Source organism: Mchenga conophoros, linkage group LG19, assembly GCF_057382185.1.
Source record: "Mchenga conophoros isolate Kocher_MC1m ecotype Shallow Benthic linkage group LG19, M_conophoros_male_GT1.1, whole genome shotgun sequence".
Taxonomy (NCBI): domain Eukaryota; kingdom Metazoa; phylum Chordata; class Actinopteri; order Cichliformes; family Cichlidae; genus Mchenga; species Mchenga conophoros.
Window position 1 is genome coordinate 26,997,209 of NC_140544.1, and position 25,954 is coordinate 27,023,162.

General features: G+C 38.3%; 1 protein-coding gene across 5 annotated transcripts; it reads left to right on the forward strand.

Moving 5' to 3' along the window:
* Positions 1-245: 245 nt before the first annotated feature.
* impg1b (interphotoreceptor matrix proteoglycan 1b) lies at positions 246-25,846 on the forward strand. Of its 5 annotated transcripts, XM_085258344.1 has the most exons (19): positions 246-339; positions 447-776; positions 5,538-5,753; positions 7,832-7,998; positions 8,114-8,136; positions 8,448-8,482; positions 8,705-8,751; positions 8,849-9,001; positions 9,738-9,796; positions 10,644-10,834; positions 10,917-11,339; positions 13,620-14,245; positions 14,761-14,850; positions 20,293-20,512; positions 21,600-21,810; positions 23,147-23,332; positions 23,446-23,629; positions 24,308-24,391; positions 24,851-25,846. In XM_085258344.1, exons 2-19 carry the CDS (start codon positions 710-712, stop codon positions 24,932-24,934), a joined length of 3,066 nt encoding a protein of 1,021 aa, XP_085114470.1. In that variant the 5' UTR covers positions 246-339; positions 447-709; the 3' UTR covers positions 24,935-25,846. The 5 variants fall into 5 exon arrangements, 4 of the variants coding, with proteins under 4 accessions (XP_085114470.1, XP_085114471.1, XP_085114473.1 ...); XM_085258345.1 differs by lacking the exon at positions 246-339 and having other exon boundaries at positions 365-776; positions 10,917-11,306; XR_014890064.1 differs by lacking the exons at positions 246-339; positions 23,446-23,629 and adding an exon at positions 24,542-24,561 and having other exon boundaries at positions 366-776.
* The last annotated feature ends 108 nt before the right edge of the window (positions 25,847-25,954 follow it).

A 25,954-nucleotide genomic window follows, 5' to 3' on the forward strand; every position in this document is an offset into this window, starting at 1 on the left:
GGCTCAACATGCCTGTGCAGCGAGAACAACAACAAAGCACATTGTTTGTCTGGTAGCTTGGTGTGTAGGACAGAAACAAACTGCTGACCTCTCTTGACATCTATAGGACGAAGAAGAGTTGGGCAGCTTTACAGTTGCACATAGAGGCAGACAAAAACACAAAGAGGCTGGTCGTGAGTGATCAAGCCCTAGCAATTGCGGGCAGTAGTTATCTGGTCTCAGCTGGTTGGCAGATCCCCACTTTTGTTCAGCTGACAGACGAGGGTCCAGAAGGTGACTAACAGGATGAGGCCAGGGAGCCACGTGGCCCCCTCGAGGATTACAAGCAGCAAGAAGAAGGTAAAGAGATTACGCTCAAAGCAGAGCCTGCTTTTTTAACCTTGTAACTGTTGTTACACTGACAGCATGGAAGGAAACTCCTGAGCCAAAATATCATCTATTCCCAGATTCTCTTCCTTTGCCTCTCCTTCCTCCCTTGCTCCCACTGCTCGTCCATTCATGCAATCACCTCTGCAGTGTCCTGGGATCCCACAGCATCCAGAAACTAACGATTGCAGAAGCTGAGTTTTGGTGCCTGCCAAGAACTCCTATGCACCGATGAGGAGACTTTTATACATTCTGCTAAAGGACTCGAGATAAGGAGATTCTGGATTTTATTGCTTTTTGCCACAGTCACTTTACAAATGATAACTTTACACTTTAGCCCATCATGCTTTTGAAGTCGGGACTATGCTTAACTTTGTGTCTGTTTACCCTCCAAGCAAGTCAAATCAAAGGTAAGAATCATCTTGTAGAATGAAGAAACTTTCTTTAAGATGCATCTGATTGATAGCTTACTAAAATTTAGAAAATAAAAGTGACTGTTCGCATTCCTTTAAGTTTGGCCAGTGACAAATTATCCTTTAATGCAAAGATCTACCTGCAAGTTTGTTTGTTTTTTTTTAGCAAATTTAGTGGTGAAATTTAGAGGAACAACAGGGTATTTCTGTTTTATGTGCATGAGACTCTGTCACCTAAATTACTCTCCCGGCAGGCTACAAAATGCCAGTTCACCCTCGGAAAGATCTTTGATTTTTAGATGTCAAGCAAATGTCAAGCAGATAGCGAACCACTCTTAAGGTCATGAATATTCAGTGTGAATTAAACTGGTCGTGACATCTAATAGGTGTTCACTGAGAAAGATAGCGAAATTTCAACAGGGATAACATTTTCATCGGCACTGGTTGTCTTGTTCAGTGTGATGTGCCCGGGTGAGCTCATTATCCTGAAGGAAACAAAAGCCATTCTGTTCCCAGTGTCGCAGGACACTAATCTTTTCTGGCTTGTAATTCTGCTGTGGGGCCTTTTTGCGGATGCACTGGGCATTAAGGCCCGTGCCAACACTCCCTCCTTTTGCCTAGGCCCTCGTGTCTGTGCATGTGCAAATGAGGCTTCAAGCAAAACCAATTCAAATGTTATGCTATGAATCTTAGGAAAAAAATGATTTGGCAGCTTAACTTGCTGAAATGTTTGGAAACTATTTTGTTCAATCAGTCTGCCTGACAGTCTCTAAACTGGAGGCTACGTTCCTCATAAAACTACAGGTTACAATGCTAAGCATTCATTGCATTTTCTTGGTCTTATGCTACATTTGGATTAAAGAGTACTGCTTATTTCAAAGGGTTTTATTTATGTAGTGGAGTTACACATGCAACATATTGACAAATGCAAAGTAATGAACATCTGTCTAAATAAGGCTTCTTTATAACTTCCAAGTTTTTACATAGAAATAACATCAAGCATAATGAGGTTTCTCATGTGATGTCATGTGCACAGTGCTCAAGCGCTGTTTAGCATATTGCACGTGATACAACCACTTCTTACTGTGGAAATGTGTTCTTGGAGGTTTCTGACACTCACCAGGAGAAATGGGTTCCAAAGAAGATGCAGCATCAAAACACTCATAGTGGTTGCTTTAGTTGCTAGAAGACTGGTACGGTTTTGTGTAGTTGCTCTTTCATGCTCTGTAACGACTAGCCTTCAACGTAAAAATGGCACCCTTTGAAACATGTTGGCTATAGCAGCGGTCCCCAACCCCCGGGCCTCGGACCGGTACCCGTCCGTGAGTCGTTTGGTACCGGGCCGCGAGAGTTGAGGCTCAGGTGTAAAATGTATGGTTTTCAGGGTTTTTATCGGTTTTCAGCATTAGTTTGTTATCATTTTTATCATTAACTCGGTTTTCCTGGGTCTTTTCATGTGTGTTATGAATAAATCTTCTTTTTTTCGGTACCGGTACTAGTTTTATTTTGTTGTATTTATCCGCGACACCTAAAGTGAAAATATTGTCGGGCATAAACCGGTCTGTGGCGCAAAAAAGGTTGGGGACCGATGGGCTATAGCACTAAGCCACAACTTTTACTTTGAAGGCTAGTTGTTAGCAAGAATTTGCAGACGAAGATACAGTCATTTGTGGCAATATACAAGAAACCAAAGCGTCACCTTTTCTGGTTTGTGTTGCACTTCTCACTGCAGCCCAAAGACCACCCAGACAGTGTTTGCAATGTCTGTCGCTTACACTCAAACTGCGACCGCAGCAATAAGCTAGTAACCAGTCACAAGGAGGTTTATATCAGCTGGTTTGGGGAATTTTTCCCTAGTGACAGATTGTTGCCAGGCAGTCACCGATTGGTCTCTACATCTGTGTGACTGGAACAGTGACCGTCCAGCAACCAGTCAGTGATTAATCATTTCCCCCTCATGACTGATGGTTGTGGACTGGTCCCTAGGTCACTCGATCCTACAGTGATTGTCACGTGTCCCAAACGGCGGTCAAGTTAATGCCACCTGATTAGCGGTCACATGTGTGCAAAACCTAAATAGGAGACCCTATGGAAACAATCACCACCAACATACTGTATGACTTCCAAAAAGATTATGAGACTGAAACTAGGACTCAGTCTGGGACTATGTTATAAAAGATGGACACAGCCACAGTGATGTCACCTGGATTTCCACCTTCAACTGAAGCATTGGCCTGTCACTGTCTGAGTTATTTCAAAGAAGACATGATAAGTGAGGAATTGATGAGACAGTAGAAATGTATTTTTATAAGGTGGCAGAACTAAGATGCAGATAGTGACACTGCATCCATCTTTTATGTACAGTCTAAGGTATTAATTAAATGAAGTTAACATAAATTAACACGGTGGACAAAGATAGAGTGTACACAAGCATTGCCAGCTGCTTGATTGCAACACATATTCTATCAATGTAACAGCTTTGCAATAAAAATCATTTATAATATTGCACAATAACAGTAATTCAAGTACACTGTCCACTCACTGCAAATGTTTAAACTCACTTCTTGAAACTGTCACGTATGACAATGTTTGTGATTCACAATGCACTGGTGCAACATGCAAAACAGCTCCGTGTGCTTTTATAGATTATGCAAAATTTAAGTACTGAGATAGCCCACTCTCTGTATCTCCCCAGAAATATACCAGCTTCAGCTAAAAGCTCTGAGTCGAATACAATTGCAACAGTAATTACACACTCCCTATTTCTATTTGTCCGTATTCTTCATTCTCTATCCTAATCCTGAAAAGGCACAGTTTTCTGTTTGGGCTCAATGACCTCCAGACTCTGTTTTGGGGCTCATAAATCCCAGCTTATTCTCTTAAGAAGTCCTCAAAGGTTTGCCACCTGGCACGACAATGATTGCTTTCTTCTAAAATAGCTTTATTCAATGGGGTAACTGTGTTGGAGAGACTGACTGGCACACTAGCTTTTGTAATGGCGCACAATTACCTTCCTGTAATTCACCAGTGTCACTGAAGCTCGTAAAGATTATTTAATTAAACTGATCAGAAAATTAGAGCAGCTCTCATCCTCTGTGCAGCATCTCAGCGGTATAATTCATGGAAACAGGGGAATCTGTGTCATTTCTTCAATGCCTTCATTTGCAGAATTTTTTCTTTTCTAACCACTGTAGCTAAATTCAATCTCTTTAAGGTTTGCTATAGATGCACACCCTTATTCGACAGTAATCCACACGCACGCATTTCTGCTCATTCATACTTGGACGTGGCCCAGCACGATCTCATCGCTTACTCTTTTAGCCACTCACCAGTCTCAGTGACGTAACGTGGGTTAAGCTGCACAAGGTCACTTCAACTTAGAAAGTCTTTCTCCATATGTCTCTGCATTTTTCCAGTCACAAACAAGCACCTCTAAGATTTAGTCTCTGGATGTCTTCATATTGAAGTAAACTTACAAGCTTGAATCAGTGTCTGCGCCTTTAAAAAATAATTAAATCACACACAGAGGCTGTCTTTGGATTAGACAGTCCTAAAATACATGTACTCTATGTGTGATTTCCTTTTCACTACAAATGCTCTTTAAAAGCAGCGGTAAAGCAAGCAGCAGTTAACATACCGTAGCACAACTAAACAGATGGCACCTTGCTGGATAAAATACCTGTCAAATTAAATTCTCTCTGGTGATAGTAAGTGCTGGCTGCCCATTTTCTGATATGACAAGATTAATAAGGGTTATTTGAAAGGGCATGACAGCATTTTAGGATTGCGTTTCCTTAAATCTGGATGGATTTTTTTGTGAGCCACCTTTTAAAATGTGGAATTCTTCATGTGAAATATATTTTGGCTGTCTCGGTCTTATTTTTAATTTTTTTAAACCCGGATGAGGCGATATTTGGGTGAGATGATATAAAGCTGGAGCATTATCAACATAGACGGTATAAAAAAATCCCATGAAGTCACATCATGAAGCCTCAGCGTTTTTGCCATTGCTGCTGCGACTGTGAAGCTGCATACTCATTGGCTACTGACATGTGATGGACAAGCTGTTAGTCACTAAACATATCCTGAATAATCCACTTATCTGACTCTTGATCACATGATGATGATAATTGAATAAAACTGATAATTGATAAATGATCATAATTTACAAGATGAGCCTAATGTTCAATTCAATATGACCTGAGCACTGAGGTCATGACTTCTATGGAACCAGAAGTCTTTTGAAGGCATTTGTGCTTTGACTTCACTTTTTAGAAGCAGAAAATATTTAAATTTTATCCTGTAACACTAGTGAAGACTGACAAACCTGTTTAGCAAGGTCTGTAATTCATTGTGATATTAAACAGGAAATTGATGGCTAATTCAAAAAACAATAATACGCTTATGCCAGATTAGTTGGATTCCCATCAGCAAGAAATAATGAACCTGTTAAAAATGCAAATAACAAAGAAACACGTTGCTGTTTAATGCAAACCATTCAGCCCAATTTATGCACAATATGTGACTCACTTTGGAGCATTTAGTACATGGAGTGCAATTTTACCTTTGTTTTGTCACCCATCAGTTGTTAATTATCCCAGCCATCCACACAAACACTTGTACTGCTGCGGGAGAAATCTCACACCAACCTGACAGTCAACAGAATTACATCCACTTATCATGAAGTGTTTGATTATTCATGTTGCGAGTAAAAACATTCTGCCTGACTTAATAACTTCTTCTTTGTGACTCTTGCAGACCTTCACGACCACAGTTTTTCTGGACTCAGGGATGTAAAGTACCGACACTTTCTGGAAGCTTCCAGGCCAATCCCACATGCAACCAATGTCAGAGCAGAGCAGGGTGGACATCGGGGAAAGAGGTCAACGATCTTCACTACGGGTGTCAAAGTGTGTCCCCAGGAGAGTGTGAAAGCAGTCATCGGCAGCCACCGGGCCTATTACAAACTCAGAGGTGAGATGAAATGAGCAGTGTTAGACTTTAGTGTAAGCTTATACTGTACATGGAGTCTTTAAACATTTACTTTGTGCCTAATCACAGCAGAGTGTATTATTATAACAAGCCTGTCCTGAAATATTTAGTCTATTAGAATAAGGGGCAAACAGAGATGTCCTAGCAGTTGAATGAACAGCTACCAAATTGGATGTTTTATCCAATCAAAACATTTTGTAAAGACAAGGTTTAGTCAGCTAGGTCCATAGGATTTTAAACCAGTGGATTTTAGAGCAATCGATATGTGACTGACATGTAATTCAGGAGTTTTAACAAAAGCAAATTACCTCAATTTTTAAACATAGTCCCACACATTCACCTGATACTTCTACAAGGATTCACATCATCAATAAATGTTAGTGACCTGGTTCCACTGGAAGCTGTAGATGCCTGTGCCACCATCTCTGATGGATAGTCGATGAAGTATATTTATATTTAGTCTGTCTAAAGAGTTTTTTTTCCAGGACTATGAAAGGCTAATCTGGCTTTCCTGTTCTTAAGTGTAACCAGTGGTTTGTATGTTGTTATAAATCCTCTGTATTCATGAAGGAGTCTCTTGACTGTTGATTTTGACAGTCTTGTTGAGAGTTTCTTGACTTAGTTAGATGTTGTGAAATAGTTTTTCTTAACCAAGAGAAGACTTTGGGGATCATCTACTTTAGCTATCTTCTGTGTCCAGAGCAGGCCAGCGAATTCAGTCTTTTTAAGAATATAGCAGATTTTTTTAGCCATCAGAATTGTTGTCTGATTGTCTGATGGAGAAAGAATGAAAGAAAGAGAGGAAGAGAAAGAAAAATAGATGGGAGAAGAGATGGTGAGACAGGGGGAAGACAAAAAAAGAAAAACAACAATGTAACAGATTGTTGATTGAACCACTGGTAAAGTTTTTGCAATCTCTCTGAAGAGTTTATTTTGTTTTCTCGTTGTAATGAGGGCCCCTTCACTTGCATCAACACTCTTTGGACCTCATATTTAGAGTTCCAGTGAACATTTAACAAATACAAGTTCAATACTTGAAATAAACTAATGATTTTTCAGTGTCTATTTGTTATAGAACAACAAGAAGACAGGCCGTATCAGGCCAATTTACCTTGGAGCCTCTCCCCTTATTTTAAAGCTGAAAGTCTGCACTTCAATCACATCAAATTGTTTTTTTTATTTGCAAAAGAGTTTGTTCTAAGTTCCGTCATTGCTTTGGTCGCAGACCACATTGCCACAATAGATTTAATGGTGCTATGTCTCTAAATCTTAATGAATCTCACTGAATACTCCCTCATCCATGGTATGATTTTGATATTTAAAAAAAAATGGTTAGAGTCTAGCTACACTGCAAAAATCCCTCGTCTAAGAAAGATGGGTTATCAGTGATTTAATAAGCTAAAATTGCCACCTTTGTCATTGCAATCGGTTATTTAAGTGTCCCAAAACAGCTGCAGTGGCGTATGATTTTAAAATGAGGCAGATTAATTTGTTGTATGGGAGATGCTCAAATCATTACAGAAATGATTTTATAAGAGAACAAATTTCCCATGGGCATCAAGTTATTGAACAATATGGTGCTTGTTTCAGCCGCAGATGCGGATAAAAAATAATGTCGCTTCGGGACAGCTTTCTGTTTATAATTTTAATTTTTGCAGAAATGTCACAGGCACAGAATGACTTTTGAATATACACTTTGACATTTATGAAACAACAGCTATAATACTGTTTGTTGCGGTCTCTGTTATTTCACATTAAATCTGTTTTGTGATTGAATACATCTATAAGGTACTGTTGTATGTGTGCTCATATGTAAAGCTCCATTGAAATTCCTCCCCAAAGGTCATAATAAGTCAACTGTAACCTGTAAATCATGACTAGCTCTGTATACTAACCGATGGCAGGATTAATATCAACAACCCTCTTTAGCCTGAGTTATGTAATTGTTTTCTAGCAGGAATTCACCTCCTGTCTATTTATTTTTTCTGTCCTTTTGATTTAAATCAGATCAGATGGTGTCTTTTTTGGTAGTACTTTAAAAAATTGTGATTTATCTTCAGTTTGTCAGGAAGCAATTTGGGAAGCTTTTCAGATCTTCTTGGACAGAGTGCCAAACTCAGAAGAGTACAGGGCCTGGGTTTACACCTGCCAGCATGAAAACCTCTGCATGGACGACTTGGCTCACAATTTCAGCAGCTCTCAGGAGCACCTGGACATGGTCGCCAGAGTGAGTGTGGAAGTCCACTTTCCATAACAGTACATTTGTACTTTGTGCTTGCTTGGTGTAATAGTAATGTAATAGCTGATATCATTTCATGTGTGTGTTTGTTTTTAATTTCCAGAGAGTAGCTGAGGAAAATGAAGGGTAGGTAAACTTCCCTCTGAAATGTGAAAGTGTTTTCTGTGCGTGGAGTCATTTTTTTAAGAATCCGCTACACTCCAGAAAGGAGAGGCTTTTCTTTTCTTTTCTTTTCTTTTCTTTACTTTTCTGTAACTGTGTAAAGTGCCTAGTAATTGCCAAAAGACTGACAGTTTTTTAATATATGTTGTTTTTGCAACAGCAAATATTTTTACACTCAATTACAAACAGAAGAATGTTGCAGATTTTTTTTAAAAAAAATGGTGAAGGTGAAGATCCCTGAAGTTTTTTAAATAGTATTTTTCTTCCATTTTCAGAATTGAATCTGGGACTGCAGAGCCAGGAAGTGAATGTGAGTTTGACAGATAAACACCATTAAGGTTGAACCAAAACAGACTTGACTTAAGCCACAACCACACGCCGAGAGATTGGTTGGCAATCCATTGGCAACCAACAGTCGCTAGGGAAAATATGCATTTCCCGACTGGTTGGCGAGTAGTTGTGTCGTTTTGGGCGTCATAAAACATTCATAAAGATATCATGATTTAACTTATATGTTGCTTTATTGTGTCAGGCACCTGGACTCCACCTGTGATTCTCCTTCCAACTGAGGCTGATGTGGTAGGTCAACTATAACAGTTAGAACATTAACTCATTGTCAAGTTTCAGATTTTTAATTAGTAGTAAAAAAAATGCCATGTGGATTTTGGTTTGCTAGGTAAAAGAGATAAACCCCAGCATGATGAAAGAAAACTATGAAGAGTATATTGTTGAGTTCAGGATCACCATCGTGGATCCGACATACAGCGAACTGCTCAGTAACCCCGAGACTGCACAGTACAATGACATCGCCCGAGACCTCAAACAAAGGGTGAGTTTAAGCATCAAGTCCCCCTCTGTATCTTACTCCTGTGATCGTCTTATTCTGTCATTAAAAACAAAAGCCCTTCTTAATGGCGGTGTTATGTAACAAGGTATTCGTGATTGCCAGCTTGTATTACATTGCAGCGTTAGGTCTAACACACACCCTGATTGATTTAACAGCTTTAAGGGTAACTGCAGGACTTAAGACTTCTAAATGAGCGTGAGCCTGGAATAGTAAGTTCTAATTATCTCTGACTAAGCTATCCTGTCAGTACCATACATGCTCTTTATCAGCTTTTTCCAACAGGTTGAAGCTGTATGAGTGTATGAAAGTCCCATTCCATTAAATAAAAATGCTGCAGATGTGTTTTGCATCATTCTAAATATGCATTTTTCTGCATGGGGCTGCAAAGAGTGTGGACAGATTTTTGAGTAAGTGTAGTGTCAGGGAGCTGTTTACCTAGTTCATGTAGCTTTCAGGGCCTAAGATCTTGGAATAATGTTAAATCTGGTGAATTGAGAAAATTGCATTAATGCTGACTTTAGTTCACTGTGGGCATTACAAAACTTCCATATATGCCTCATGATTGCAATAGTTATGCACTCCATAATGTCCAAGCTGGATTCAAAAACTCAAAGTTAAAAATTGCTCTAATTTTTTTTTAACAGTAACAACAGAAAATTCTAGGATTTCTTTCACATTTGTTTTAATTATTTTAATGCTCTTTTCATTTTTTCTGCAGATGCTTCATGTGTTTGAAAAAGTTCCAGGATTCAAAGAGATACGTGTTCTGGGATTTCGGTGAGTTAAAAGAGGATTAATTAGTGTTGGAGCTATTTGTTCTTTATTTTTTATTTTTGTTCTTATTTTTGAAATTAGTTAAAGTTTGTTCGTTTACTTATATTTTGGGGTTTATTTGTCGGTTAATATTTTGTTTTAAATGATTTGTTTGTTTGTTGTTATTTTGTTAAATTAGTTAGTAAGAGCTGTAGGGACATTTTTTCTATAAATAAAGAGACTGGTTTAGGACCAGCATGCATTGGGGTGGGCCTATGGTTTTTTACCAGAGCAGGAGAAGCAGCAGGAAGGATCTTGTTATTGCTTGCCAAGATGGATAAATAAACCAAAACTCTCAACAAAAAGGTTTGGACAATGGACTTCTTTTGCCTGCGTACGAAATATTACCTCAATGCAGCAGTGGCTTGTGGACTTTAAGTTGTGGGACGTTTGATCTTTCAAAAGTAAAGGAATTGCCACTACAATTAGGTTTATCGTAAAAAAAGAAAAGAAAAAAAAAGAACATAGAAATGGAAACATTGATTACGGTAAAAACACATCCTTCTTTAGTTTTCCCTTAAAATAGATTTTATTGAAACATTTCATTGCTTATGTCTCGAGAGAAGCTATCCCTTCTCTGTTTCATCTTATCTTTTGGCTTATGCCTGAGTGAACAACTATTACCACTGTCAAAGGAGCTTGCAAAGAAAAGCGTCTGGACTTCTTTAAGTTGCTTGAAGACGTTTCACCTCTCATCCGAGAAGCTTCTTCAGTTCAGTTTCAGAACTGAAGAAGCTTCTCGGATTACCACTATTACCACTGGAGTCTGTGTGTTGTGAGGCTTTCTGACATGATTTATCTTGTTGCCCAGACTGGAGGATGTGTCTGTACGGTATGCTGTGGTCTTTAATGGAGAAACAGAGCTGAATGAGGAACCTGAGGGTTATGTCACAAACACAGGGGAAGACGTAAATGCTCCTAAACTAAAGCACATCATTGTAAAAGCGTTAAAGCAGGAGACATCACTACCACTGGACATACAGACACTAAGCTTTGAGGCTGGTAAGCAAAATATCACACATTTACCTGAATTAGATATTAAGTTTGTGTTCAACATTGAAGTATTTTAACACTTCCTTCTCAGTAACCACAGTTTATCCAGTTGCTGAGCTCAACTTGAATCCTGTTGAGACTGTAATATCCGAGGACGACACCACAGAGGCACCAACAGAGGACAACGCTCTCACCCAAAGTTTCTTCCCCACCTTGGGAGTGATTGAAACCGCATTCGAAGCTTCTACTGTCAAACCAGAAACACACACGTTTGTGCCTTTCATCCCCAACATCCTCCCAGAAGTCACTTCTGCCTTCACAGTGGAGAATCCTTTATCGGCAGCTGTAGAAGAGGAGTCCACAAACGATGCTGCAGAGGAGGCCGTTACACAAGGAGCAAAAGTGGAGACTCTCACAGAGCAGGTGGAGGAAGCGGAGACAGAGGTGGAGGAAATACCATCAGCTGAACATGAAGAAGGAGGTGAGGGTGAATCAGAGGAGGAGGTAACAAAAGGTAAGGCTTCCTCAGGTTAAATGTTTATAAAGCGGGATGTTTCAAGAAGTGAAAGCTCTATTGATTAACCCACCAGTCTGCGTAGTGGGGATTCCATTAAGAGGTATTGACAGATAACAGGAAGAACTCAACAACGTGGCCATCATTATTGGTTTTCTATATCTTGTTTCTCTTAATGGTGGTAAAGCTGTTGAAGGATGACCTGCTGTTAAGGGCTGGGCAGCTCAGATACATAAACAACATTAGTGAGGATCGAAAAACAAAAGACACCCAGGCAAGAAAAGTAGGGAAAAGGAGCTTACAGTAAATTTTCAAAATTAACAGAAAAAGGCAGGGAAACAAGAATACAGATAGTAATATATGACAAAGTTGTTCCCGGTTGTTTGTACAGAACAGTCATACTTCAGAGGAAATAGGAATGTCAGTAGAATTAGATGTGGTGGTTCAGTTGTGCAGATGGAGATTTTTCATGCTGAGAGGATACATTATATTAGAACCCATTACTAAGTAACAACTTGCCGGTGGTCAAGTCATTACATTCTCATGCTGTGCAGGCCAACTTAAACCAGCAACAACTTGATTTTTGAATTCCAGACGAGTTTCCAAAGAGACTCAATATATCATGTCCTCGGGCATTGAGAGAAATGTGTATATAAAATGATGCACGACACATGTGCTGTATTATTATTTAGGAAAACTTACAATGCCACTTAAGTTCACTGATGTTTAAAACCCTGCCACAGCAATACAGTCAGGTTAAGTTGTGGACCTTGAGCCACTGTAAAATTTGTATTCTTTTCATTGAAGACATTGTGTTGTAGATTTGCTGCAGTGCTTCAGAACATTTTCCTGTTGCATGACACAGTTTCAGCCAAACTTTGGATGTCAGACAGATGGCCTCAGATTTGATTCCAGATTATTTTGGTAAATAAAATCCTAGTTGATATTATTTCACAATAATGTGATTTGTTCACATGCATCTTTCCAAAGCTCTTCATAACCCTTCCTAAGGATCCGTATCTGTTCAGTCTTTTTCTAATTGCGCTTTCATGTATTTTAACATTTAACATGCTAATTGAGGGCTGTGGAGTCTGAAAGACAGTTTTTAGGGGTTGTTTTTAATTTCACTGAGCATTGCATGCTCTGACTTTGGGATTAATTTGCCAGCAGCTCTTTTGAATATTTTCTACTCGGGAATAATCTTTTTCGCTTTAGAATAGTGAATTTCAAATTGTTTGAAGATTACCTTACGACACTTCCCTTATTAATGGGCAGCAACTTTTGCTTCTCTAAGATCATTGTTAATGTCTTTCCTCCTTGGCATTATCTGAAAACACACCTGAATGCACCAGACAGCAAACATCTGGTCTACAGAGGTTGTGAAAGTTGCTGATGAACAACTAACAAAGTGCATTTGATTATCAGCACCTGGCTGCTACTTACAGCCTAATTCCTATGGAAGATGTAAGAGTGTAAGAGTGATGTGCAAACTTTCTTTTTCACATGAGTGGAGAAATTTGGTGAGATTTTGGCATTATAGTTTGTCTTTTTAGTCTCTCTACTTACAGTTAGGCTAAGCAAGGATAACAGTTTCTTTACTCTTGTTCTAAAAGATGAAATAAATATAATAATTATACGAAGAAACAACAATAAAAGAAAAGAGAGAGCTGTAAGTAACTATGGTTTAATGAAATGGAACATGGAGTGAATATTAAAATGACTGAAGTGACTTGGCTAACAGCAACAGCAGCAGATCAGGGTATTAAATAAATGTGACTGGCATGGCCTCAGACATACAGTCAAATGATCAAAGCAGGGAGATAACAAGATCTGGCTCAAACAGCATCCTATGATTCATAAGTCGCCTGCAAGTGGTGCAGCTAGACAGCTAGTTATTTTTGTCTTCTGTGCAACAAATTTATGTGGAAGTACACCACAAAAAATTATACATAATATGCTTTTTGGGGTAAACTTCAGATACTCAAAATAAAAAAAAAAATATAAGCACTGTTGCTAAAGTGTTTTTTGCATAAGATATTTAAGATGATAAGATATCCACATGGGAATAACTGCTGTAGATGAATGGTTCCACATAAAAGCTCTCCTAGAAAATTATAGTTACTAATGTAACTCAAATTCTATGATTGCTCATGCTGATCACTCCTTGTATCATCCTGGCTCTGCCTGTATTGCAGTTATGGTCATACATAACAATAAGTGTACAAGTACATTTAAATGCAAAATATCTTCTTCCTTTTCCTGCTGTATTTTACGTTCAAGAACCCAGACAAGCTGATGGGGGGAATGAGCATCCAGATCAAAAGGATGAGGATCTTTCTGTAACAACTCCAAATCTCCAGCCTAAGGAAGTTATGACTGATGCTGAGGTTTTGACTGACCTATCACTGCCTACTTACCCTATCCCAATTTTGGAGATGTCTATCACAGAAACAGCAGCACCAGTTTCCACACCATCACCACTTGAGGGCAAAGTCCAAGGCATTGAACCAGAAACAGATGTGAAGTCTTCGCCATCCCCTGAGGATGCCAATGAGTCAAGTGGAGGGCACAGTGGAGTAGCCCCGGTCTCAGTGGACCTTATTGCTGAGAGTTCAAACAGTCAAAAGAAAGGAGGACAGAGTCAGAATGGTACAGAGTTGGTGTCCAAGCCCCATGAAGTGGAAAGTGGTAGTGGAGTCGCCTCAGAGTCTGAAGAACGCCCATATGAGTCCACTGCTGCCCCAATCATTAGACAAGCCAGCACACCTCTGATGACAGCAGTGGATAAGAGCAAAGAGTTAGTGGTTTTCTTTAGCTTGAGGGTCACTAACATGATGTTTTCTGATGACCTGTTCAACAAGAGCTCTCCTGAGTATAAGACACTGGAGAATACGTTTCTTGAACTGGTAGGTACACAAGCATTTGTGCTTGATATTGTGCTTCTCCATGTTTCATTCTCATACTTGCTTTTGTAGCCCAGAGATGAAAACTCTCAGTTTCAGAAAGTGCAACCATCTTTCCAAAAAAACTGAAAGTCACTTTGTGTTAATAAAAGCACAACTGAATAATTTGCCAATCGATTAAACCCTACACGAAGAGAAATATCCAATGTTTAAATCAGGATTTGTTTTTAAAAAATGTGTTTACTTTTTATATAAAACACCTTAAAAGGGTTATTGTTCCAACTTTTTGGGAATGGGGTTTGGGAATTTCTTATTCTCTGTTTTGTTGTTCTATATTAGTGAGGAAGCACAGTGCAATAAGCCTTATCCTCACACCAGCTTTTAATCCCAAGAAGTTATTGTAATGAATTATAAAAAGTTATATTTTTCATTATTAAATGTTGTTTTCATTATTTTTGTAAAGTGAGGTAAAGCTTTAAACAATCGCCAAGGTGGTAAAATGATTCTGTTTCACTCAGACACAACACTCTGGGTCCAGAAATTCGCCAAACCCTGGAGCTTCCAGTAAATCTGGGCCTAGGAGACAGACGACTTTAGCCTCCATACCGGTATTTTTTTCCATATTGGAACTGCAATATAATTCTAATGCCTCAGAGAAAGTTAACTAACCTTTTCCAAATGCAGTAACTAAAAAATCACGACATCTCTTAACATTTCTAACAGTTCTCAATTATTCAGCTTTAAACTTAAGCTTTACTTTCAAACTTGTAGTAAATTATAGACTCTCCTGCTAGCCTGCTACAATGCATAGTTTTTATCTGTAAGTCTGATTCTGTTTAGGGGGTTTGACTTTGTGTGTTTCGCCTTAATATTTGACTGCAGTTTTGCTTTTACTGCAAGATGTACTATGACGCAAAGTTGTTTTGCTAGTGCTTTGCTTAATGAATCATCAAATCCCAAATTTTAAATGTAGAATATGTAAAATTCAAAACCAGGCATGAGAAATTTTGTGCCGCCATGCAGACGGCTCAACAGGTTTTCTCTAAGTTGAGAATTGATACCAGTCACGGGGCATATCATGTTAAAAAGAAATAACCTTCTCATGTCTAGGTTATGTGTTCAGCATAGTTGACCATGGTGATGTTGCCAAGCTAAAAGAGAGTCACCATTGTGACACAAAAAACTCCTGTTGCATGGCCTCAGCTTACTTATCTTACCTATTAATCTTGCTTCCTGGTACAACTCTGAAGTCTAGACTCTCTTTGACTCATTGTCAGCATACTCCTGGTTTCTGCAAACAGAGGGGTGGCCATGGGTTTCTCAAAAGTTTCTCTATAAAAAACAGTAATGATTTTCTTTATTGCTCAATCTGTGTCAGGTTAGCTTAGCACAACATATCCCATTTGCCACTTGAGGTCACTGACCCCAACCAAGTAACAGAGCATCACATCACCGCTCATAAAATCAGTCTAGCTAGCTGTTTCCCCACATTTCAGCTCTTAAAGGTTGCCTGCAAACTTTAAGGATCCTACATTTTTGTGCTAAGTTAGCTAAATCAGAGAGAGTCATATAAATCTGTGCACCTATTTCTTTAAAGTACAACACTGAAAGCAAAACATCTATGTAGTTATCCGTGCTTACAAGCTTTGTGGGAAGTACTGCAAATGTGCTACTAGCTGACATTGCTTTGTTATTATTTGTGAGCCTGTGAGTTTAAATTTACGTGTAAAGTGTATACTTCTTCAGGTTTTATCTTTTAAACTGGGAAATGCAGTATGCAGTGAAAGTGTCCTGCAGTTAGCTATTCACCGCAGTCTCTGACATTTATTTTTGCATTGTCATTTATTTATTGGTATGTGTGATTTTTGCTTGTTTGGGGCCTTAAAGATTAACCCAGAGAGTGGCGGAGTAAATAGTAAATAAGTGGGCCAAGAAAATATAGTACAGATGTCACATAGCTTTGTGAATTTTGTATATGTTAGAAAGCAACCTAGCTCAGGGCAGTGTGAGTCATGGGACCTTGGTCTGCCTTAGTCATTGGTTGTGACCCGAGGTAAGAAGCTTTAATTCTAGTCAGTTCCAGCACCACACACATTATGCTATTAGTGGTTTCCATCTGCTTAGTGTGATGGCAGTAAAGTTTATATGGACATCTGCATGCATTTTGCATCATTTATTCTGAATGGGTACCTGTCCAAATATGCACACTGTATATATGTACTACTATTGGCCAAGAGAAAATGAAATAAAGCCAATCACAAGCTGGACAATGTTATGTTATTTTATTTGGATATTTGAGTGTATGACCTGCATATATTTTATTTCCCCCCCAAAAAAGAAGTGTACATTAGCTGCTGGCATGTATGTACATGAGGACGATGTCTCTTTAAACCTGCATTTGCTACAAGCATCAAAGAAAGAGGCATCACTTGACATCTCTGTTTAGTTTTGATGCTTGCCCCTAGGTATTTTTAGGCTCACTCAGAAGAGCCCTGCGTTCTGTGTTATGTAAAGACCTTCAAATCAAGAAGAAGCAGCAATACAAACTGGATTGTATGCATGCAGTCATGCCAGTGGGCATAGGGAACATGTGTATTTAAAAAATATATAAATATATATATTAAAAAAATATGCATAAAAATCCTGAAAGAATAACACAAACAACACTCCATCTCCAATCTTTAATGGTTGCCCAAACCCCAGTTTCTGCAATTCTCCTTGTTAATTAATGTATTTAGCCGTTTTCAGATGAGTGCACTGGTAAGTATTTACTATACTTAATATATTATTTTGTCAGCACCCATTAGGATTTTTCAGTCTTCCTTTAAATGGGCTTTTTAAATAAAGACAGGCCCCAGTGTATCCAGGCGGGGTTATAAATCACTAAAACAATAACGAAGAAATGTCAAATAATGCATATGATGCAGCCCATTTAAATGGATGCAGTGTTTTCTTTGTTTTGTTCAAATATACATGAACAATTAGCCTTCATACCTTTTACCACACTCCCCCATTACTCCTGTACCTACTGGTTTGTGAAGCAACCAATAAAACTGGATATGGAGGTTGGAGGGACTTAGTTTGATACAGCAAATCAAAAAAATTAAAAACTTATGGAAGCAAAATACTTCTTGGGACTTTTGACACAGATGCAGGGATATTTCATTTGGGTTTTCCAAAGCAAGAACCAGTAGATACATGTGTAACCTCAGAGAAGCAAATGTGATTGTGTCAGACTGATGAAATCATAGTTTGTGCCATGCATCCTGCAAAGGTTTAGTGTATATATATATATATATATAACATGGCAATTTAAAGTATCTTTAGCGTCTCAGTACAGACTCTAGTGAGAATTCTTGTAAAGAAACAAGCTTTGACCTTGCATGAAAGTCAATATAGCTGGATTGGTCATCTAAAGTGGGCGATTATAACTCAACGATTTTCTGCATTGAGACAAATGGATGACCAAACAACAGTGTGAATGTGTATTTATATTGCAAGCTGTGGCCCATTTGTTCTGGATGGTGGACCCTCCAGTAGCTACACCTTCCTTAGCTAAGACTGTTAGCTATAGGGAGCTAGCTGAGAGTAAACTGCTTGTCAATGATAAGTGAAATAACCAGATCAGAGCAGAGCTCCTTAAGGCCTCTTATCTCCCTCTCAACAGCCAGGCCTGCTAAAGCATCGTAATCTCTCTCCCGCACACTGTGGTGGTTTGATGTTTGCCTCATCTGTAGTGAACATGGAGTGGCTTGAAGGAGAGTGGTTCAGATCGATGGACATTGATGTAGGCCCATTACTTGAGCTGGTTGACTTCCTTCCTGCCTAAACAGCTCTGCAATCATTGGTTCGAAGTCCCAAAAGATTGGCTTCTCACTTATCTGGACTGCAAAGTCTGACAATGCGGGGATATTTTAAACATGTCTGCATGGGAAGTTAACTTTAACTTAAAGCTAAGACATGGCTGTGTAAATATAGAGTTCCAGACAGGTGCTGTGTTGTGTACTGCCTTTTAAAAGAAGAAGGCAGCACAGACGCAGTGAAGCCAATGTGTTTGTGCTTGTTGAGTTTTGTTGGCTATTTGGACCAATGAGTTACCTTATTGCATTTATTTGTAAATTAACACTTTTACCATCAACTTAACAAGTTTAACTGATATAAATCCCCCTAGTGTCAGGTGGCAAAGGAATAGCAGTTATCTGTGCTCCCAGAATCCTCTGTTCTCAGGGTGTGTATGTTCAATATTCTGGTGTTTGGGTCAGCATTATCATTTTACATGTGCTATACACTATAAGCAACTATAGATTATGCTTTTATGGTTCTCATGCGTTGTCCAAATACTGACATATAGCAAGATCCTTGGAACACTGGACCCTTTCCCATTACATGCCATACAATATAAGCCCGGGGACCACGGGACCCCGTGGAGCATATGCGGGTGGCTGTAGCTCAAGACTTCTAATTAAAGTGTAAAGCACTTTGAGTTGTTGATAATACCAAAATTGAAGTAAATAAACTCATCACATTTATGTAGAACTCGAGAGATCGTGACCCTTTTTTATATTTCTCATACTTCTTTGTCATGTTTCCATTATGTATCATGTAAATGTGGAGAACAACCTAACAACATAGCGTTGTTCCTGCATCACTATAATGTTTTTCTGAGACAATCAATCCAGCTGTTGACATTTTAGAGCTTTTTAATTAGAGAAAATATTACTCAGTGTAGAAGTTTGTCATCGGGTTTTTCTGCCTGGCTTTTTGTCGCATGGTTACCATTGTGAAATATTCTATTTGAACCCAAACATTATTTTCCCCCTTAACCTTAAAGTAACCACTGTAATGAAACCATGAAGGAGAAAACCAAACAGAAATAAAATCAACAAATTAACAAAGTAAAATCTAATCAGTGTTGATGACAACTGTAGACCTACATGGACTTTATTTTTTTGATAGGATTTCTAAATGAGTTGGTGCTTGGGTTCCTCACCTCTTTTTCCTTAATTACCTTAATTAATGACAGCTCAACAACATGGTTGGTCAGTTAGGTAATGTAACATCTTAGGAAGAGAACCAGCATAGGAATGACCCTGCAGTTACTGCTAAATATGCTAAGCAGGCCTACTGTATGTAGTTTTTTCTTTCCTTTTTGTGTCATTGTAATTCGTTTCTAATTAGATGCTATGGCATTAAAAAAAAAAGCTAAAAGGAAAAAGTTGTAAAAAACAAGTAGGAACAGCAGCAAGGCCTCTTCCCAGCTAGCATGAAACAAATTATTAAACAAATGGATATGATACGTCTCAAATCAGTCTTGACTATGCTTCTCCTGTGCTTTATGTTTGTGGGGCAGTGTTACCACAGTAAGGCTGTAGTGATGCACAGATACTGGATCCAATAAACATTTACTGTCTGCCTTTGTGTTACTTTAAGGCACTTTAGATAAAAGCTTTCACTAAACAGTACAGTATATATTATAGATAGACTTGAGTTAGCTTTGTTGTAAGTGTATCATTTTTTGTCCCTGTGTTTTCTGACTGTTTTGCGACTAGAGTTAGCATGATTTGTGTTCTTATACTAATGCCTATGAACATAACCCTAATTTTATTCTGGATCTAATTACACAGCCTGAGCAGTGATGCCAGGATTTCATGCTTGCATCAAAATTTAATTATGAACTATTCATAGCATTAACACTGCAAAAAGTGACCTGAATAGCAAATTAAAAAAGAAGAAGAAGAAAAAGCTGTTGTATCATAGTGGCAGAATTAAATACTTCTCCTCCCCCGGGACTTAATCTCAGGAGGGAACAGCTCTTTTTTGACATAGGGTGGCACGTGTCTGGCATAATTTAATTACACCCAAAAATCAAAGTGAAGAAGTCCCTTTCTCTTCTTGGATCAAGAAATACATTTGTGGGATTTTTTTTCCCCCCCACAGATTACTAACTTTACTAATGCCTTTTAAATAAACATTGAAAGAGAACTGCTAAATCAAATACTGAAATAGGAGCTTCTCAGAAATGAATATGCTTTTCCTCTCATTCTCCACAGCTTTTGCCATATTTGCAGTCCAACTTGACGGGATTTAAGCAGCTGGAAATTCTTAACTTCAGGAATGGAAGTGTTGTGGTAAACAGCAGGATGAAACTGGACAAGCCCGTACCTTATAATGTCACAGAAGCAGTGCACTGCGTGCTTGAAGACTTCTGTAATGCAGCTTCCAAAAGGCTTGATATTGAAATTGACAGTCGCTCCTTGGAAATAGAACCAGGTGAGATGTTCTTGCTTGTCCACTGCTCTGATTTGGTTCTTCTTTGTATTTAATAGAAAATAAATAATAAGTATACACTGATTAGTGTGTAATTATGTGTTCTGACAAACTGATGTATTCCCATGACCTTGACCATGACAGAGGTCAAATTATATATGACCATTTAACATCTGTACATGTGTATTTCCATCCTCTTTCTCATTATGTGTTACTCCTCCAACTCTTTTCTCATTTCCACACCGTCCCCTTCCCATCCTCAAGTCTCACCTCCTGAACTTAAGTCAGAACTAAAACACATGAAAAATGCATAAACTTGTTTATTTATCTCTGACATTCTTGCTATTACCTTTTGTAATACAACCTTCCTGTCTCCAGACATCTGACATAAAGCTAGCTAAACAACAAGAGCTGGTTCTAAGCTAACGTTACGCTAGCTAATGTTAGGCTCAACTGTCCTAAAAATCACACTTTCCCAGTTTGATTACCTCTCATATCATATGAGAGGTTATTCACTAAATGTTTGAGTCCAACAATGTGACAACTGAGGTAAACAGCTAACTGACAGTCCAGAGTTGTTTGTCCTAGAGGGCCACCATAGATAGTATTATGCACTTGAATTGGAAGGCGTAAGAAAACAGAATTCAGCTGATTTCAATGTGAAATCTAATGATATCTAGTGGCAAGATTTTACACACTACTTTTAATTTTGTGTGTCTCCAAGCAAAAGCGAGATCACAGTTCATTCCCATGTTGTGTGAATAAAATATGCAGGCAAGGCATAGGGAACAAAAATCCTTAATCTGCACATGCAGTGAATTATGCTTGTCAATATCATAAGGTTCGTGTTTATCTGCTGTCTGTTCACAGACTGTAACAAAGGTGTTGTGTATTGTGAGTTCATGATCGCATGGAGCCATATTAAAAGCACACGAAACAGAAAGCAGACACCTCTTGTCATATCAGTCAGCATGCCTTCTTATTTCCCCTCTGAATCTGCAAACATGGAACGACTGCATTAATGCTAGTGAACACTCAGCCCTCTGTCTATATTTCTTTCACCTCTCTCTCCTGTTTCCGTTGGTTTTAGCTGACCAGGCAGACCCCTGCAAGTTCCTGGCCTGCAATGAGTTTTCACGCTGTGTGATAAACAGTTGGACCAACGAGGCAGAGTGTCTGTGTGATCCGGGCTACAGCACAGTGGACGGGTTGCCTTGTCAGAGCACTTGCACCCTGCAGCCAAACTACTGCCTGAACGGAGGCCTGTGTGAAATAATCCCAGGCCATGGAGCAACCTGCAGGTACACACAAGCTGATAAATGAAAGGAAGCACAAACAAAATGACCTTAAAGTTTATACTAGGTCCTTATTTTTTATTTATTTTTTTTAGCTGTGTTTGGATTTGATCCCTGATGTCACTTTCAGAGCCTTGAAGTTGGAAATCCACCATGTTTGTTTTTATTTTTCATTTGTTTTTCTTTTCTTTTTATCTTTATCCTGAATTGTAAGGCTGATGTAAACGTGTTGCTTTGTGGTGTACTCAAGGACATCCATCTCCTGAGAGCTGCTTGCTGAAAAATGTTGAATTCTACAACTGTCTTTAACAAAATTTAAAGAGATGCATCTGGAGGCAGTGCAGTAAGGATGAAAATGTGTATTTATTAATAACAATTATTATTATAGTTAGGCATCCAACTCGTAAAGGCTTTTTTAATTGTTCACAAATTTATCTTCAAGGATCATTCAGTCATTTATCAAGAACGCTACATATCTTTTTAATAGAAAGAATTTTTAATGTTTATGCAAATTTATACATATGCCATGAGGTATGTATTGAGACACAGGAACCTGAAAGCAATAGTGAGCTCTTTTGAACACGTCTCAGGAAAAAGAAAGCACATTTTTCATTTTCTACTATGAAAAATGTCATTACCTTCAAAGGGTGCTTCTTTCTAACTTCCAGTTAGGTCTGCAAATCTGGACAGCGACACAATTTTCATAATATGAGCTCTGTATTTCACAGTAATAGATTTGTAATTAAATGGCACATTTAAGTACAGAATTTCTTTGACCCCAGGGTTTGAAAAAATATACCGTTTTAAAGTTTTTGCAACTTTATAGACTGTATTGCAGACAATTACTGTCAGAATTCACAGTGCACTCGCACACACGCACGCACGCACGCACACACACGCACACACGCACACACACACACACACAGTGTGTTTTAGGTCACTGTAATGTCAAGTTCCATGCAGTTCCACACAGTTATCTTGCATGGCCTTCCAGGCCTTTTTAATTGGCCAAGCTCAACAGTGTGCTCTTTTTGTTCTCAGAACGTACCAAAGCATTGATTTGGACATTTTTATATTCCTGCCCACTCTCTTGTTTCTTGTACTTGTTTTGTTTTTTTGCAACCTATGCAAGGCATGTATCACTTGAATTGAAAGCTCTTTTAATCCCAATTTTGGGTTCGCAGTAACAGCTTCCAAGTGAAACGTCACAGATTTTTTTTTTGCTCAACTGATGATGAAATAAGAAAGGCCATATTTGGCCATAACTGTACCCAGTTATTATATATTAAGATTTTATTAAAATATTGTGCATAACTGCATGCATTTTTCTCATCTCTTTTAGATGCCCCGTGGGTAAATATTGGCACTACCATGGGGAACGCTGCAATGAGCTGGTGTCAGTGCCGGTAGACCCGTCACTAATTGTAACCTGCCTTGTGGGAAGTCTCTGCCTTGTTTGCGCCGTCCTTGGCATTATAATATTCATCAACAAGAAATGCATAAAAACCAGAAAGGCTGTAACTTTGGTGTAAGTATGAGCCCTATTTTGTGTAGTTTGTTTTTGTATACGTGACTATTTAGTCATTTTGTGTGGTATAGCCTACTGTTTCAAAAGCATTCATAATCTCCTTTACATTGTAGGCAGACTCTTGCCCCTTATGCCTTTGAGAATACTTTGAGGGAGAACCCAGTATTTGAGAATGACGATGGTGTCTTAACTCACGTGTCCACATTACCATGCCCGTCAACTTCTGCTTCCTCCCAGTCCCAACACTCTGAGCAAGAACATTTTGCCTCCATTGAAAATATACATCTGAGTATCGAGGTACACTGTGCTGCGTCGCACAGAAGACTAAACCAACTAAACTACTAACCTCAGCTCTTTGGCTACTAATAACTAAAATACTCCAACCAATTCTGTTCTAACAAATACGTTAGTATTATTTAACTTAGAGCAAACTTTGGGTTGATCTCCATCCTTCCATGCATTTAATCTAGGCTGACTTTTCATTTGTATTTAAAATTGCTCTGATGTATCTTCAAAATATCTGCCATAGACTGACAATCTGCTCAGGGTGCAGCCACCATGTCAATCCAAGACAGCTGGGATAGGCTCAGTGACCCTCAATTGGATGAGCAAAAGAAAATGGATTGATTGGTGGACGAATTACATTACAATGTGAAAAATATACTGCAGATTAAATCATTCACTGGGACTGAACATCCTCTGGTATATTCAGTAGACACTCAGAGGCTTTTATCGACAAAATGAAAGAGTTAACCGCATGATCCATAACAAAAACCCAACCGCTGTGTGTAGTTTTAACAGTGAACTGTGTGCTGATTGCTGTAGGTAGAGTCTCCTGGAGTAGACCCTTGAATAGTTAAGTGTTTGCTTTCATTTGCCTTTTATATGTTTATCCTGTTCAAATGCCTTTGTTTTAATAATACATTATTGAAGCGCACTGTAAATATGAAGCTTTTCTACTGCCTGCCTACACAGATCCCCAGACAACTCTACACAACAAGATCAGAAAGATTAGTCTCAGAAATGGTGGATTTTCATCACTGTATACCACACAATGAGGTAAGGAATATAAATGCACAATGTAAAATTGAGCTGTTATAAGATGTAGAATACATTTAAAGTTATATGCACTGATATTACAATTTAGGTGTTCAATAAGATTTAAAAAATAAGAAAATGTAATAACTTTAAACTGTAAATATTTTACAGCTATATGATGTTTGCAAAAGGTAAACCATCCGAGCAAGCAACTGTTTGAATGATTTTTCTTTTTACTCACAAACCAAATCACTGTTGACATTTGTGCAATTATCGCATTAACGCCTTCAAAATAAATTCTAGACCTCTAATGAGTAGTTTCAAAATAAAATTGTGCCCATCAGCACTTCAGCAGCGTGCCTTTTATCATGTACCTTATGATTTAAGCAGTGCAAGCAAGTTGTAGATGCAGTTTCATTTTGTCATGTATAATTCCACCTGAAATGAGTCCGTTTTTATTCTTGCTCTTGTCTGTTCCAGACGTGGCGACTGTCAAATGAATACAGAACGTGTCATGTTTTAAGGGCATCGGATAATGAATGTTTCGAAGTTTCAGTTCTCTGATGACTCCTTGTTCGTTTGAAGATCCGTCAACGCACTAACACGGTGCGAAACAGGAGGGAGGAAAAAAGAACTAATGTTGCTGTCTAACTGTATATGGGTGCAGATACCGTAAAGCAGTGATCAAGTTTAATTGTTCATAGTGATGAAAGTCTCTTGTTAGACAGAGAGCTATGGATACTGCTGTGCACTTAGGTTGTGTTCAAGTGGAAGCTAATATTTATTTTATATAATGAATGGTAGGAACATTTCCTGTATACCCTTGACAAAGGTTTTTCTTTCCTCACAATGAGGTATTTATTATTTACATAAATACAAGGTGTTTACCACCACCTTGCTTACAAAAGGTGGTATCTTTTGTTTAGACTTTATGATATTGTTTACGGCAATGCCATCTTTAACATTACTGTGTTCCAAAAAGAGACTGAATGCATAAAGTATTTGGTCATACTGCATTATTCCTAAAAATACTGGCGTCTGTACCACTAATCATGTGTCCATTAATACCAGGACATTTGTTTTTGCACATTCTATTTAAAACAAAAGAATAAAAAGTTTTTGAATTAACAAAAACATTTTTCTTTGTTTTGGCAGCTCAGAGTGTGTTAGGTCTGTGTAATTTGATCATATGTAAAGAACGAATAAAGAATGAGTTTAAAGCCTGACGTCAACGAACTTGGTTTTTGAAATAAAATCAAGATTATTGTGTTTATGAGTCCTAAAGCACCGTACAGTATACTCCTCTTACAGTCAATTCACATGTACTACTAAGTCTTTACGCAGTCTTGTAATTCTTCTTTTTTAGTAGTTTTCAGCAATTGTTCTCCAGCCTCTTTGTGCGTTGGCTGAACCCCTGTTGTGTCTACACATAACAGAAAACGTTTTTAAACCATTAAAAAAAAAAAAAAAAAAAAAGACACATTGCTAATAGCAACCTGTTGCAAAAACACAATTTTTTCCAGTTTCTGTAGTTGAAGCTATGAAAACGCCAAAGTAACGGCAGTAAGTGGTAAGAGGAGTTTT